General features: G+C 39.1%; 1 protein-coding gene across 1 annotated transcript; it reads right to left on the bottom strand.

Annotated features, from left to right (window-relative positions):
* Window positions 1–982: 982 nt before the first annotated feature.
* On the bottom strand, window positions 983–2,836 carry LOC105050190 (uncharacterized). The gene is made up of 2 exons (XM_010930113.4): window positions 2,137–2,836; window positions 983–2,046 (listed from the first exon to the last, which is right to left on the bottom strand). Exon 2 carries the CDS (start codon window positions 1,997–1,999, stop codon window positions 1,349–1,351), a length of 651 nt encoding a protein of 216 aa, XP_010928415.1. The 5' UTR covers window positions 2,000–2,046; window positions 2,137–2,836; the 3' UTR covers window positions 983–1,348.
* Window positions 2,837–14,572: the final 11,736 nt, after the last annotated feature.

The raw sequence follows: 14,572 nt of genomic DNA, 5'->3' as shown, positions 1-14,572 counted from the left end.
GCCGACACATCCTCAGTCGGTTGTAGGCCGTTAATTGGTCGGCGATGGCGTCCGTCGGTCGGTCGCTCCGGCTGTCGGTCGGTCGGTCGGTCCCTCCGTCGGTCGGTCGGTCCCTCCGTCGTCGGTCGGTCGGTCGGTCCCTCCGTCGGTCGGTGGGTATTCCCCAACACAGCTCAAGCAGAAAAAGGGCCAAAGAAACATATCTCTAGGTTTCTCTCGGTCTCATTTCAGATTCGTAATATACAATGGTTAAATTAGGTTAGATTGGGTAGGATGAGTAATAATTTTTATAAATCAAGAAGTGGAACAGCCATGGATCCCTCGTTACGTTACAGTATCTGGAGATGCTCAAGAGAAAAAAAGGAGAGAAAAATGAAAGAGATACAAAACCCGGAAGCCCCAAGTTGCTCAAAGACAGTGACACGGAAAGTTTGCTACTAATTGCAAAGAAAATAATATTTCATTGTCCACAAATGATAGTTTATACTATTTCCAGAGGGTTGTAACTAAATCAATTTGAATTAGAGTCCAGACTTTAGGGACTCTTGTCACATTCAAACAATTATGTAAAGGAGAATAAATGGCCTTCACCGAGCCTCCAAGTACTTGCCACGACGTACTAATTTTTATTTCCTGTGACGTTTCCACTTTCAACATCTAGCCGAGAATATTATATAAATAACCTTGTTCAACATAAGAAACCCTGTACAAGATAGTCAAGTATTCATGAAAGCATGTCATAATAAATATTATTACAGAATCACAGACAATACCACGACCTGCACCACGTTAGGCGTGCCAGTATTTATTATACTGTAGATCTAGGACTCCCTAGTGATACCAGTAGGATTTTCATGTTGTGAAACTAATTCGTTGATAATTTTTTTATTAAAATAATAAAACATTCAAAATAAATGAATTTTGCAGAAAAATAGTTAGTTAGTCGTTTCATAAAATCCTTTTTTCTAACATAAATAAATCATAAAAGCCGAAATATAAGTTTATAAAAGATGTATTTACACGATGAACGAAAGAAATCCTGAGACCTTAACGTAACACATATCAGTATTCCTACTATTAGTTAAACCCCAGGTCCAATTCTCACTGACGTGACATGATCTGTAGATCCTTCTTATCAACATGGAATTACAAAATATAGCAGAGCTCCCGAAGTTTTCTACAAGAAAACAAAAGAAGGACACCTCGCACCGTTCGATGAATCGTAAATAGCCTCGAATTGGATGCAAGACAGCAGGGGAAGCGGGCGGCAGCAGCGGCATCGGCACGGAATCACGAAGCCAAAAAGGCCAAAAGAAAATTAAATGAAGCAACGAACGATCCATCACCATCAGTAGATGTCGAGCGTCTCGAGGATCAACTGGTTGCAGAGCGGGCAGGATCCCCGGCTGATCCAGAGCTCCCGCGCGCACACCCGGCAGAAGGTGTGGCCGCACGGGATGAACGCCGCCCCCTTCTGCCTCCCCATACACACGCAGCACCCCCACCACTCCCCCACTTCCTCTTCCTCCTTCCTCCCCTCCTCCCCGGCTTCGTCCATCAGCCTCATCAGCGACGACCGCTCCGTGAACGGCGTCATCGTCACGTCCCTCTCCGCCGCCCGCAGCTGCCGCTCCGCCGCCAGCGCCATCGCCAGGTTCATCTCCTCCTCCTCCTCCTCCCCGATCGCCGCCGCCGCCGCCGCCGCCGCCGCGTCCCCCGCCGGCGCCTGGTCCAGGATGCACCCGAAATCCTGATCGCTCTCCCTCCGGTTCCTCGCCACCGCCGCCGCCTCCCGCCGGTACCTCGGCCCCGCTACCGCGGCGTCTTCTTGGGATGCGGTGGTGGAGGCGTCGAAGGGGGAGCGGTGATGGATGTCGGCGGCGCGGGAACGGGCCCTGGGGCTGCCGCACCAGGCGACGCCCTTGAACCGCAGCCGCTCTTTCAATCTCTTCCACCGCTGCCGCGCCCGGCCCCCCATCCCTCCTCCCCCTGTTTCCATGCGTCCCTTGCCTCCCCTCCTCCCTCTTCCCTCTTATCCTTGATTCCCTGCAGCTTACCCAAATTAGGCTACGGGTATAACAAATCAAGCAACCGAGAGTGAGTCGGTTTTGTTTACAAAAAGGAAAACTACCCTACCCATCTCTCTGTAGGGGTTTAAGCTGTCTCAGAGCCAACGGAGCAAAACGAAAGGGGAACTGAAAACAACAAAAGGAAAATGGGTACAAGAGATGCGGATATGTTGCAGGTGCTGTTTTATAGGAATGGGAAACCGGTTAACGCCTTATGCTTCTCATGAGGAGGAGGAGACGGAGATGGAGAATGGGGTCTGATGGAGTCTTTGAGATTCTTCTATTTTCGGTTCCTGGGGTTGCGGAATATGTGGTAGGAATAGGGTGAGTTCTTCTTCGTCGTGGTTGGAATTAGGGGAAGGATGGTGGGTGCCGGACGCCACGAGGTCAAAAGAGATCCGACAGGTGGCGCGGGGATTGAGGCCGATTGGCACGTGGCCGCCAGCTGCAGTGGTGAGTGACGTTCGAAAGCACAGGCACTCCGCTTTCCCGCCAATATGCTACAGTCCCAAATGGACAACGCATGCCACAAGCGGCGCCCGCATTGGTTATCGTTGCTTGACCGTCCAACGTGGCACCTAGATGGGCGTATGGCCAAGCGCCACATCATCAAAAATGCACAGCGTCACCGTAGTTCTGAGCTTCCACAAGAGTGTTGCTTTATATGTCATTTTAGGTCTGCTTGATTAAAAATAAGTTAATGCGAACATGTTGGGAATTTTAGACCTTTTTTTTCCTACAAATGAAAGAAAAATAAAACATTCTTGGTTCCTAGCAAATAAGAGATCTGTATCCATTGTGCAGACAAAAATCTTTTTACAAAAATAAATTTTATCGCTTCCAGCTATAGATCTTTTCTTTATCAATTCATTTGAGATCACATGAGTAAGCCAGTCAAATGACCCAAAAATGTTCCAAAGTTCTGATTATACGTTAACATAGATACATAAATTATTGATGACTCAAATAGCTTCCACTGTTTTGCTATTACAGTGGCTGTAAAATAAAACGAATAAAACATGTGTCATTTAAAATTTTATATCCAAGTTGTATGATATTTGTAAAATTTCACATATTTATATTTTCATTATGCAGAGGTAGGAAGATTTAGGCGAAAAATGGGATTGCTTGCTGAAGATCCATCTCCAGCTCCAAGTTGTCGTTTATAATTTAAGCAAAAATTTTGGTGGGAGTTAAAACTTGTAAAGCGGGCTCTGGTGCTCCAAAGCCAGAAACAGACTGCTGATAAGACGCGGCAACTCTAGTCAGGCCGCAATGGGCCAAATGGAGTCATCCTGTGACCCAGCAAAGATGGCCCAGGAAACAACCCGGCTGTTGTGTTGGGCCTTATCTGCGAACCTCCAGCCACGACGTTGATGTTTCTTATTATTTTGGGTCGTAACTCAAATAACATAGTTTTGCTACGAGAAAAGGATGGGCAGCTTCTTGCTATTGATAATCCAACCTAACATCAACGTGCACTTGGGCGTGCACAAGAACTGTGCACACGCACGAAATGTGTTTTAGTTATATGAGAAGGTAGGAAGAATACATGAAGAAAAATTTAAAAGATCAAAAGTTTTTGATACATAATAGACGTATGTATCATAAGTCTCTTGGTAGCCCAATGATATGCCAATCCAATTTTGAAAATCTTGGGTTAGTTTGCGTTGAATTCATGTCCAAATCGACGGTGACCAATTGGGTCGTCCATGTGTGTGTCTAAGGACATTTATGCCTTGATAAAACTATGCAATGGCAAGTGGGCTGAATGGGAAACCTTAGGCTTAGATAGGCTCTCAAAGGATCATAATGGTTCATTTGAGTTTAGGTCAAGATTTAGATTAGGCATTTTAAATAAGATTGCATTACCAAAGGAGAAATTATTGGTTAGAATTGTTTTATTATGTATCTTTTGGACCATCCAATAAAAAGTTATCATGTCATTCATTATTAAAAAAGAAGACACTAGTATTGCAGCTTGATTAAAAATTTTGAATGAAAAAAAGTTCACTTTAACCACTAAACTAGAGAAATTATTGGTTAGAACGATTGTACCATGTACTTAGACCATCCAATAATAAACTAGTACATCATTCAAGAAAGTGAACTTTCTTCTAATAAAAAACAGTATAAGTTTTCAACTAGCCAATCATATTTAACAATGAATTTTTTTCGTTTAAAATTTTCAATCAAATTTGGATCATGGTGCATCTTTTTTGAATAATAGATGATATGCTATCTTGTTATTGGATGATCTAATATATATATAGTAGAACTATTCTAACCAATAATATCTCCACTAGCTGATAATTTTTACTAGCTAGTTTGAATGAAAAGGGTTCATTATTTTTTCATATATATATATATTTTTTTTGATATGAATAGGAGGTAGTAGGAAGCTACCCCCATTTTATTCAATGATAATATATTAATTTTTTATTAGATGATTCAAGTTAGACATGGTAGAATAGTTATAACCAATAATTTCTCTTACCAAAGACATCAAATAGTCCTGTTTTGAGTTTTAAGATCCCTGGCCTATCTAAAGCCTAGAGCTAGCTCAAATTAGATATGGTCAAATCAGTTAGCATTCAGCCTTGGGATTGGGATAGGCCAGGATTGGGACAGAGCTGGAGCTAGGTCATGCTTCTATTGGGTTGTCAAGGCACTTTTCCATTGTGAAGGTTTGCTGGACGCTTACCGATGGGCCAAGGATCCTCGCTCGTGGAAAAGACTGACGTCGCTCTACGAATGCAGTTTTGGAGTCATTCCAATATTACTCAGCATTTGGGATAAAATGCCAACTATTTAGCCGACAGGCTTTGGAGCTTTGCTGCAGTCTATATCGAGTTTGCTCGAATAGGGTTGCTCTTGGTGAGACTTCCAAGTGGAAGTTGATGCACAAATTATGAAGAGAAGGAAAGAAACGAGGTGTGTAAATATGAAGGGCAAATCCGAGTGATGTGGCCCCCTCAACTGTCCCGTGAAAGATTTTATCCAAGTCATACCGTAGGAACGCGTTAGAATATGTCTGAATTTACATGGTTAACCGTCGATTGCTTATGACTTAATTTTTGGAGCATGTAACAGAATATTTTTTTTATTGATAATTATCTCAGAGTATAGATGTTAAATTAAATGTTCATGAAATAGCTCTTGATATTGGACGGGAACCCAGACTCCATCCATTCCTGTTCAATCTCAATACTTATTGTCTATAATGCAAGTTTTAAGATACCTAACTCATATTTAATGGGTCTTCTTTATCTAAAGCTGTACCCCACCAGACAATTTCTATTGTAAAATAACAACTTAACATGCACCTATTATGAAATAGAAATAAAAAAAATCAAAAACGAAAAAAATGTAAAAATAAAAAAAATAATAATAATATTTATTTTATTAAACATATTAAATTTAATACTGTTTATTTGAAAAAATATTAAAAAACCATCCCTTCAAATTTGAATGTTTTTTATGCACATCCTTTCATCTTTAAAAATTTTCAAAAGAAGCCCTCCTGCCATTTTAAAAAGTTAATGTTTTTTTACTTCTACGGCCTCTCCATCACCGGTCTCTGCCTATGTCTCCTGGGGCCATCCTAACATGGCCTACTTCGTTCGTGACATCCTTCATGGCAGGCCCATCTCCATCTTCGAGGACCCCGGTCATTCCATTGTAACATGGCATCAACCATGGTTGTGTCCCACTCTCAATACCTTAGGAAGAGCACCGACAACGGCGGCAAGAAACACGGCCGCGCTCCGCTCGAGATTTTTTTAAATATTATTTTTTTAATAAAATATTTTCAAAAAATCGTTCTTCACAGATTATTTTAGAAACTATCATTCAGAAGATGCATAAGATAAATTCGTGGGTTCAACCCATAAATTTTGAGTCCATATGAGATAAATTCGTGGATTGAACCCACGAATTTTAAGTCCACACAAAGTGTTGCACAAATTTTGATATTTAAATTCATGGGTTGAAGCCACGAATTAATCTAAATAGATTCGTGAGTTCAATCTATGAATTCAAGAATTCATGAGTTCAGCCCATGAATTCTCGTCAACGAATTTTTTTTTGAATCGTGGGTTCAACCCATAAAGTCAAAGAATTGTGGATTCAATCCACGATTTCTGTTTAAAATTTGAACGTCGCAAAAATTCATGGGTTAAACCCACGAATTTGAGAAATCGTAGGTTCAACCCATGATTTTTGTTTGAAATTTTTTGCTGTTGCGATCGTTGTAAAAATTAATGGGTTGAACCTACGAATTTGAAAAATGATGGGTTCAACCCATAATTTTATTGCCTTTAAACCCAACCCAAGCCCTTCCTACTCCCCATTGAGAATTTCTCAAAAATTTTCTTGTATTGATCCATTTAGTCCACAAATTCTGATCCTCCACCTTAAAATCGATTATGGTTTCAAAAAGAAGGTGGAGTTTTATCGAAAGGAAAAAAAGACTCGAATAGAGAGAAAAGCAACCATCTCGTAGATACGAAGAGACGTTTTTTCAAAATAGTGAGTGTAGTGAAAAATTTCATTCAAATTTTTTTAAAAGAAAAGTTATAAGAGGTAGAGTAGTCGATTTAAATAGTTTTAGTGATTTTTGTATTAAATTTTTGTTTGAAAGAATGGATTGGCTATCTATAATTACACTCAATAAGCCAACATATTTTATTCTGGTTCAGTATTTTTATAGTAATTTTAATTTTAATAGTAAGTCTTGTTCTATTTTATCATATGTTAAAGGATAAGTGATCTAATTTGACTGTAAAGTTCTGATCAAATTTTGGGTATTCCATCAGATGGTGATAGATTTTTCAGTAGTAGTACTGTTTGGACTCATCCAGTGTTAGACTATGCTTCCTGTGTTAGAACTGTTTTTGAGGACAATATAAGTGCGATCGCTAAACTTGATGCAAATCTATTGCCACTTGAAACTAGATTAATCCATCACATTTTTACGTTTAATTTTCTGTCCAGAGGATGTCATAGAGAACATGTATTATATTTAGATATTTATCTCCTCAAAATAATTCTTTTAAGTGATAGGATTAATTTGCCCTATTTAATGATATTTTATATGAATGAATGTTTTCAAAGTTCAATAACCATCTTGCCATATGGAGCTGTTTTGACTGCTATATTTGAGGTATTTAATGTCCATATCACGATTGATGATGAAGTTATCAAAGTCAAACGTAGTGGTATTTACAATCATGTATCTCTAAGGCGTATGGAGTATACATTTCATGATGGGATATGGATGCATACGTCTATAGTAGATGAAGAAGAATATGACGGTGAAGGAGGTGGTCATCTTACTGATAGAGAGCAGCCTACACATGCTACATAATCCCATCAGCAGTCATCCGATCAGCATGCATTGTCTGCTCGCATAGATGCATTGGAGATATCTGTTAGCGAGATATTTGCACATATGAATGCCCGGCTGGATGAGAGATTTGCATAGATGGGTGCCTCACTGGATGAGAGATTTGGACGATTTGATTAGCTCGTACAGTATTTTTATCATCAATTTTCTTCATCACCACAGGACCCTGCTCCAGATAATTAAACTTCAGTGATTGGTTGCAGTAAGTGACGCTTCACCCGAAGATCTTTCATCTTTTTAAATTATTTTTAGATAAATATACTTCGATTTGATGTAAGCATATATAGCTTTCTTTTGTTGCTGTCATTTCAGATGAGAAATCTTGTATTCTGATCAAAATTATGTAAGATTCAAGATACGATTTTGGCAGCAAAGTGGTTGATCAATTATTAGTATCCAAAAACACCCTAAACCAAGAATGCATTAGTGTCCAATCAATAATTATAAAAAATTTGAGTAAAAAACTTTATAATTTGAAAAATATATTGAAAATTGGTTATGCTGGTCGACCACCTGAGGAAATTGATCAATCGAGGCCCACCGAGCTGGCCGATCGAGCCTGAAACCTCAGGTCGGTCGACCACTGTGGCACACAAGTCATGCCATTGCGGTCGATCGTTTGAGAATTTCGATCAACTGTCACCCATCGAGCCATCGGTCGAGCCAGGTAGCTTAGGCCGATCGATTAGGAGCGTAATTTGCCTTTGTATGCGATCGATCGCTTGGTGATTTTTGTCGACCGCTGTACACAGAGCCGACCGATCGAGCCAGCTTGGTCTGTGCGGTCGACCACTGTGGCACGCAAAGTATGCCAATGCGGTCGATCACAGGATCTAGTCGGTCGATCGCTGTGTCAGTTTAAGTATTTTTTTTAATTTTTTTGTAAAATTATTAAGATCATAATTTTTTTGTTAAATTTTTTTTGCTTAGATAATCTGCTTTGGCATACCAAAATACATTAAGTAAAACATGTGTGATACTATAAATCCATAAAACAAAAACTCCAACACTATTTTATAAAGCAACATGTGTGATTCTATAAATCCATACATCCTACAAACATGAAAAAATATAAAAATATATGCATCATGTGCCACGAGGCGGTCTTCGCTTCTTTCTTGCAGGTTGGACTTGACGACCCATAGGTGGAGCCTCAGTCGGACCCTCATGCTCCTCACTACGATGCTCTTCCAGACCTTCCTCAGTATGATGCTCACCTGGACCCTCAATCGGACCTTTGTACTCCTCAATATGATGCTGTATCGGACCCTCACTCGATCCCTCGTACTCGGCTGCTGCATACTCAAAATGTGCTGCAGTCTCCTCTATGGACTGAAACTGGGTCATATCTTATGCATATACATCGGACCTGCCTGCTGCAAAAGTGGAATTATCTGTATATCCAGCGGGGTTGAGCGAGTAAAGGCTAGCTCTCGCCGTCGACATCAAAGAAAGGAATGCTCCTATAAATATGAAAAGAAGATAACTCAAATCTTTGAGTCTTTAAACATATGTAAATTACTTATATTCACTAATTTATATAATATAAATACATACCTGTCCATCCCAGATGGTGGAAGACCGATGAGATGCCTGAGCACATAACACTGTCTGATCTACCGATCCTGGCTTTATGTGCATAATACTGTAGAAGACATTTGTAAAAATAGATTTTTGATACTGAATTAAATAAACACATATTTGATACTCCATCAAAGAAACACATATTTGAAACAAATCGAAACAAAAGTAATATCACATTACAACTAATAATAATATAAAGTTTAATACATATTTCAAAAAAAGATTCATTCTCTGATTTTCGGACATGTCCGTCTGCTATATCCTACTTCACCACATATCAATTGATATATGTGCATAAGCAACCATTATATGAGAATACGGCAAATGATAACACTGCCATTTCTGACACGTACATGTATGCTCAAATAATTGTACTATCTGCATGCATATTAGCTTATTAGATCGAAAAGATATTTTTTGTTTGTAATATGTAATAACTTAAATGTATTGATTCGACTAAAATCTACCGTCACTTGAATATTGTTGCCTTTATTGTTATACAGCTCACGAAATACTGTTTGCACTTGAAATACTCCGCTTGCTCTATCGAACCTTGTGACATTATAAGATGTTGCTTTTGATTGATTAGTAATCACATAAGTTGTAGCAAATGGAACAAATCTTTTACCTCTATTTAGTGCTTCATCTACCTGGGCACGTCGACCATCAAAATATGATACAAGTCGAAAAAACATCAGTTCCCGACAGGAAGCATGCATTTTTTAGTACACTATTAAAATATTCAGATAAATTAGTGGTCATCATTTCAAATCTTCAACCATCATTATGTACACGAGTTCATTTTTTCATATAAATTTTATTCAATTATTGAATAGCTTTCTAATTCACTTTTTCAATCTTCATCATACATTTATTGAACTTCCTAAGTTGTATTTGCATTCCAATTATTTTCACCAAATCTCTGAGTCTGAAGTCCCAGAATCGAGTATTAAAGTTACTCGCTATGTGGCGCCAGTATTAAACATAATGCGCATCTGATGGTTGTCAGTCAAGATGTTTGTTCTGCAAAGCCGACAATATATCTGAATGTTGATATGAAATAAGACATATACCACGACGTGATGTAATACAACATTTAAGACAAGTCAAGAACCAGCCCAATGTATCGTAGACTCATCGTCTACTATAGTAAAGGTAAGTGAAAATTTTGGTTATTTTTATCAACAGCTGTTGTAATCATCAGCTTCTCCCGATGTTTTTCATACATAAATGTAGCATCAATACTGATAACCAGTCTACAGTATTTGAAGCCTTCAATTAATGGTGCAAATATCCAAAAAATACGATCAAATGCAGCCAATGGAGGATAATCGGAAGAAGTGCTGATAAACTTCACCTAAGAGCTGGGATTAAATTTCTGTACAGCATGCAATCATTTTGACAATAAGTCATAAGATTTATCTTGGTCTCCATATGTCAATGCCATTGCTTTTTGCTTCGCCTCCCACAGCTTTCTATAATTGACCGTGTAGTTGAATCTATTTTTAACAATTGCACCGATGCTGACAATAAAAATTATGGGCATTTCTTTTACAACATTCCAAATTTTATTGACAATAAAGTTCGAATCAAGATCAGAATTATCTCAAGAAAGTATAGCCGAAACACATGTATGTGGACCGATATACTTTGTGATTTTAAAATAATCGTATCACTTAACAGCTCAGAGTATCCAATTATATTTTGACTCTCTATTTTTGTATTTTATCACCTAAAGCTTTGGCTCCGATTCAACAATCCTAAATTCATAATGCCTCTCAATATGATACTGTTTTACTGCAATTTGCAGTTCCACCTTATCTGCAAAACGAAGTTCTTTTGACAACTCAGCACCTCTTTCGCAACTGGTACACCGTGTAGGAACCAGATCTAGGGGTTCAGGGTTAGATCTTGAAACTTTTTCAAGATCATACAGTGGAAGACTAAAATAAATCAAAATTATTTTTTAAAATCAGAGAATCTCTAGATCTAAGATCCTATTACATGATTATTACATAGCATTAAATCAGAAATTAAAATATATAAATATAGCATGAACTACATGTTGATCATATCAACATGTTTCTATACTACATCTAATGAGATCAGATCTATTACCTTGCAAGTTAGACATTCTAACCTCGCTGATCCACGCTTGAGGATGATGTTGCAAGCCGCACATACGTCCAGCCTCTAGGAGTCATCCACACGAGCCCACAAATCTTGATCAGAAGTCCTGCTTCAGGAAATCAGCACAGTATGCTAGTACTGCGCTGATCCTTCTTTAATAGTTGATCGGTGCCTCCTTCTTCTTGATTTGGACTCTTCCAAAGATGGAAAGTAGAAGGAGGAGTTTCAGATCTGAGACACTCTCAGGAAACTCAAGATGGAGGGAGAAAAGATATGAAAACAAAAAATTCTAGAAGAAGACCCTCTTCTTCTTCTCATTTTTCTCTCTAGACACCCTAACTTGTGTCTATTATATCTCCACGACCCAAAGGTCTTTCTCTCTGATTTTTGGATGACCCAATGGTCTCTCAAATATCTATCTTTTCAAAAAATTTTATGAAGAAACTCATTTTATATAGAGAGATATGATAGAGTTCTTGTCTAGGTCAAATACCTAATCAAGGCTTATCCAAACATGGCAAGTTAAGGGGCGCCCAACTCTTGAGCACCTCCTCCATATTTTCGTGCATGGATCACCAGAAAATGGTACACAATGTGTACCCTAAAAGCCATAAAAATTTTAAAAAAAATTTGGATAAATTCGGTGCAAAATTGAAAGAGTTTTGGATTTCTAAAACTCTATCTCATAGAATTCGAAATCCAAACTTATTCCTCTTTGATTTGATCCAAACCACCTTTCATGTAAGAAAGAAGAGAGAAAACCTTTTGTGAACGTGGGAGAGACCTGGGAGAGGGCTTTTGTCGCACAAAATAAGTGGAGATCGGCGTTGAATAAGAGAGAGGGCGTGGGGAAGGCTTATGTGGCGCAAGGTGGAATCCTAGTCTTACTAGGATTCTATCTCATGACTTATTTTAATTTGGTTTCTCAAACCAAATCAAATCAAAATTAGATCAACCTAATTAAAATAGGTCTTAACTCAATTAAGAACCTAATTTAATCAGATTGAATTAGATTTAAATTAGATTTAATTTTTTAATCAAATTAGAAATTAGATTGACCCAAGTTCTAGTTGAACTAGGACTAGTTTTTTCTTGCACTTGGCTTATCCAATAAATCAATTGGACTTGATCCAATCAAGCTCAAACTAAATCTAATTAAATCATATTTAATTATACTTAATCTCACCCCATTGGCTTAATCAAATTAAGCCAATTAGTAATCGAATTGCTAATCAATCCTCTTGTAACACTTGCACTGGGTTAAATGTCAATCGTATTGATCATTTAACCCTAGAACGATTCTTAATCGTTGATCAACCATCCGATCGGATCATGAACTCTAATATGTGTGATCTCATAGATCCGAACCTAAGCCGGTAGCACAGGAATAAATTTCTGTACCAATCGAAGTGACCATCTAGCAATGGTACCCGACGATCGGATAGATCGAATGTGTAGAACAACATCCTTAGAACCCATGCGGATATAGTTTTCATATAATTTATATCCTTGACCAAAATGATTATAGGACACCCCAGAGTTCAACTGTCAACTCTAATCAGGTTGTCCACATTGTATTTCAAAATATCAAATCCATCTGATGGATTATCCTGGCCAAGGTTTTGCTAAATTGAAATACAGCGACTCATTCTTCTCCAACTCTTGGAGTGGTCAATCCCATCTCGATCACACTCTGACTTCGCAAGTACTTGACTGTGCCCAGAAGCCTTCCATCCCTGAATTAGAAATTCAGTTAGTCCAGTACCAAAGCACAGTGAGTTGCTTGCAAGTCACTGAGGCGATCTCAGGTCTAAGGGATACTTATACCTATATCCCATCAAAGACATTCTCGAAGTAGAATGCTCTGGAGTTGGTCACGTTCAATGATGATGTACCCTTACATCTCATCTGTATGCCATACCAGTGTCTCCACACTCCTTGGTTAAGAGGACAACCAACCCATATGGCCTACAGCGACCTATGCTCGATAGAAGCTGTCGTCCTTATTAACAGCTTATCATTTGATCGTGAACAGTTTTAAGGACTAATCGATAAATCCTCTCTTTATCGAATCTAAATAGTCCTAAGGACTTCATCATAACAACGGAGTTCATTAGAAGATGAAAGCTTATGATGAAAATGTCAAATATATTTTATTTATTAACAAATCAATTACAATACTTGGTTGCTCAACCGTCAATAGCTTGACGATTGGCTTTTTGGGACACATTTTTCAACAACTCCCACTTGTCCTAAAGCCACTCGGCACAGTATCTAATACCCATCTTTGACTTGTGGTTGTCGAACTCCTTTATCGCCAGGGCTTTAGTGAAGGGGTCGGCCAGGTTCTCCTTTCCGTCGATCTTCTGAAGGTCGACGTCATCTCGATCCACGATCTTTCAGACCAGGTGGAAGCGGCACAAGATGTGCTTCGTCCGCTGATGTGCTTTGGGTTCCTTCACCTGAGCTATGGCACCAGTGCTGTCGCAGTAGAGCAGGACCGGACCATCGAGGGAGGGTGCTACTCCGAGCTCGGTGATGGATTTTCTTAGCCACACAGCTTCTTTCGCAGCATCCGATGCTATGATGTACTCCACTTCACAAACAGAGTCCCCCACACTATGTTGCTTGGAACTCTTCCAGCAGATGGCTCCACCATTCAGGGTAAAGATATAACCCGACATGCTCCTGCTGTCATCATGGTCAGATTAGAAGCTAGAGTCTGTGAACCCCACAAGTTTCAGATCTGACTCGCCATAAACCAACCATTGATCCTTAGTATTTCTCAAATACTTAAGGATGGCTTTAACCACTTTCCAGTGATTTTCTCCAGGATCAGATTGGTATCTACTCACTACTCCTAGTGAGTATGCCACATCTGGTCTGGTACATATCATGGAGTACATGATAGATCCTACGGCTGAAGCATATGGGACTCTACTCATACGCTCTCTCTCTTCAGGAGTTGTCGAACAATCCTTCTTAGAGAGAGAAATTTCTTGGTCTATCAGTAGATAGCCCTTCTTGGAGTTCTCCATGCTGAACCTCTTCAGCATAGTGTCTATGTACATGGACTGGGATAACCCAAGCATCCTTTTAGATCTATCCCTATAGATCTTCATCCCTAGGATGTAGGATGCTTCACCCATGTCCTTCATGAAGAACTGTGATGACAACCAAACTTTTATTTCCTGTAGTGCGGGGATGTCATCCCGATTAAGAGAATGTCATCCACGTACAAGACAAAGAATACCACAACTGGACCATTTGCCTATTTATAGATGCAGGGCTCTTCTCCATTCTTAATGAAGCCATATGTTTTGATCACCTTATTAAAACGCATGTTCCAACTCCGAGAAGCTTGCTTCAATCCATAAATGGA

Source organism: Elaeis guineensis, chromosome 8 (genome assembly GCF_000442705.2).
Source record: "Elaeis guineensis isolate ETL-2024a chromosome 8, EG11, whole genome shotgun sequence".
NCBI classification, from domain to species: domain Eukaryota; kingdom Viridiplantae; phylum Streptophyta; class Magnoliopsida; order Arecales; family Arecaceae; genus Elaeis; species Elaeis guineensis.
This window is presented reverse-complemented; position numbering and strand designations above follow the sequence as displayed.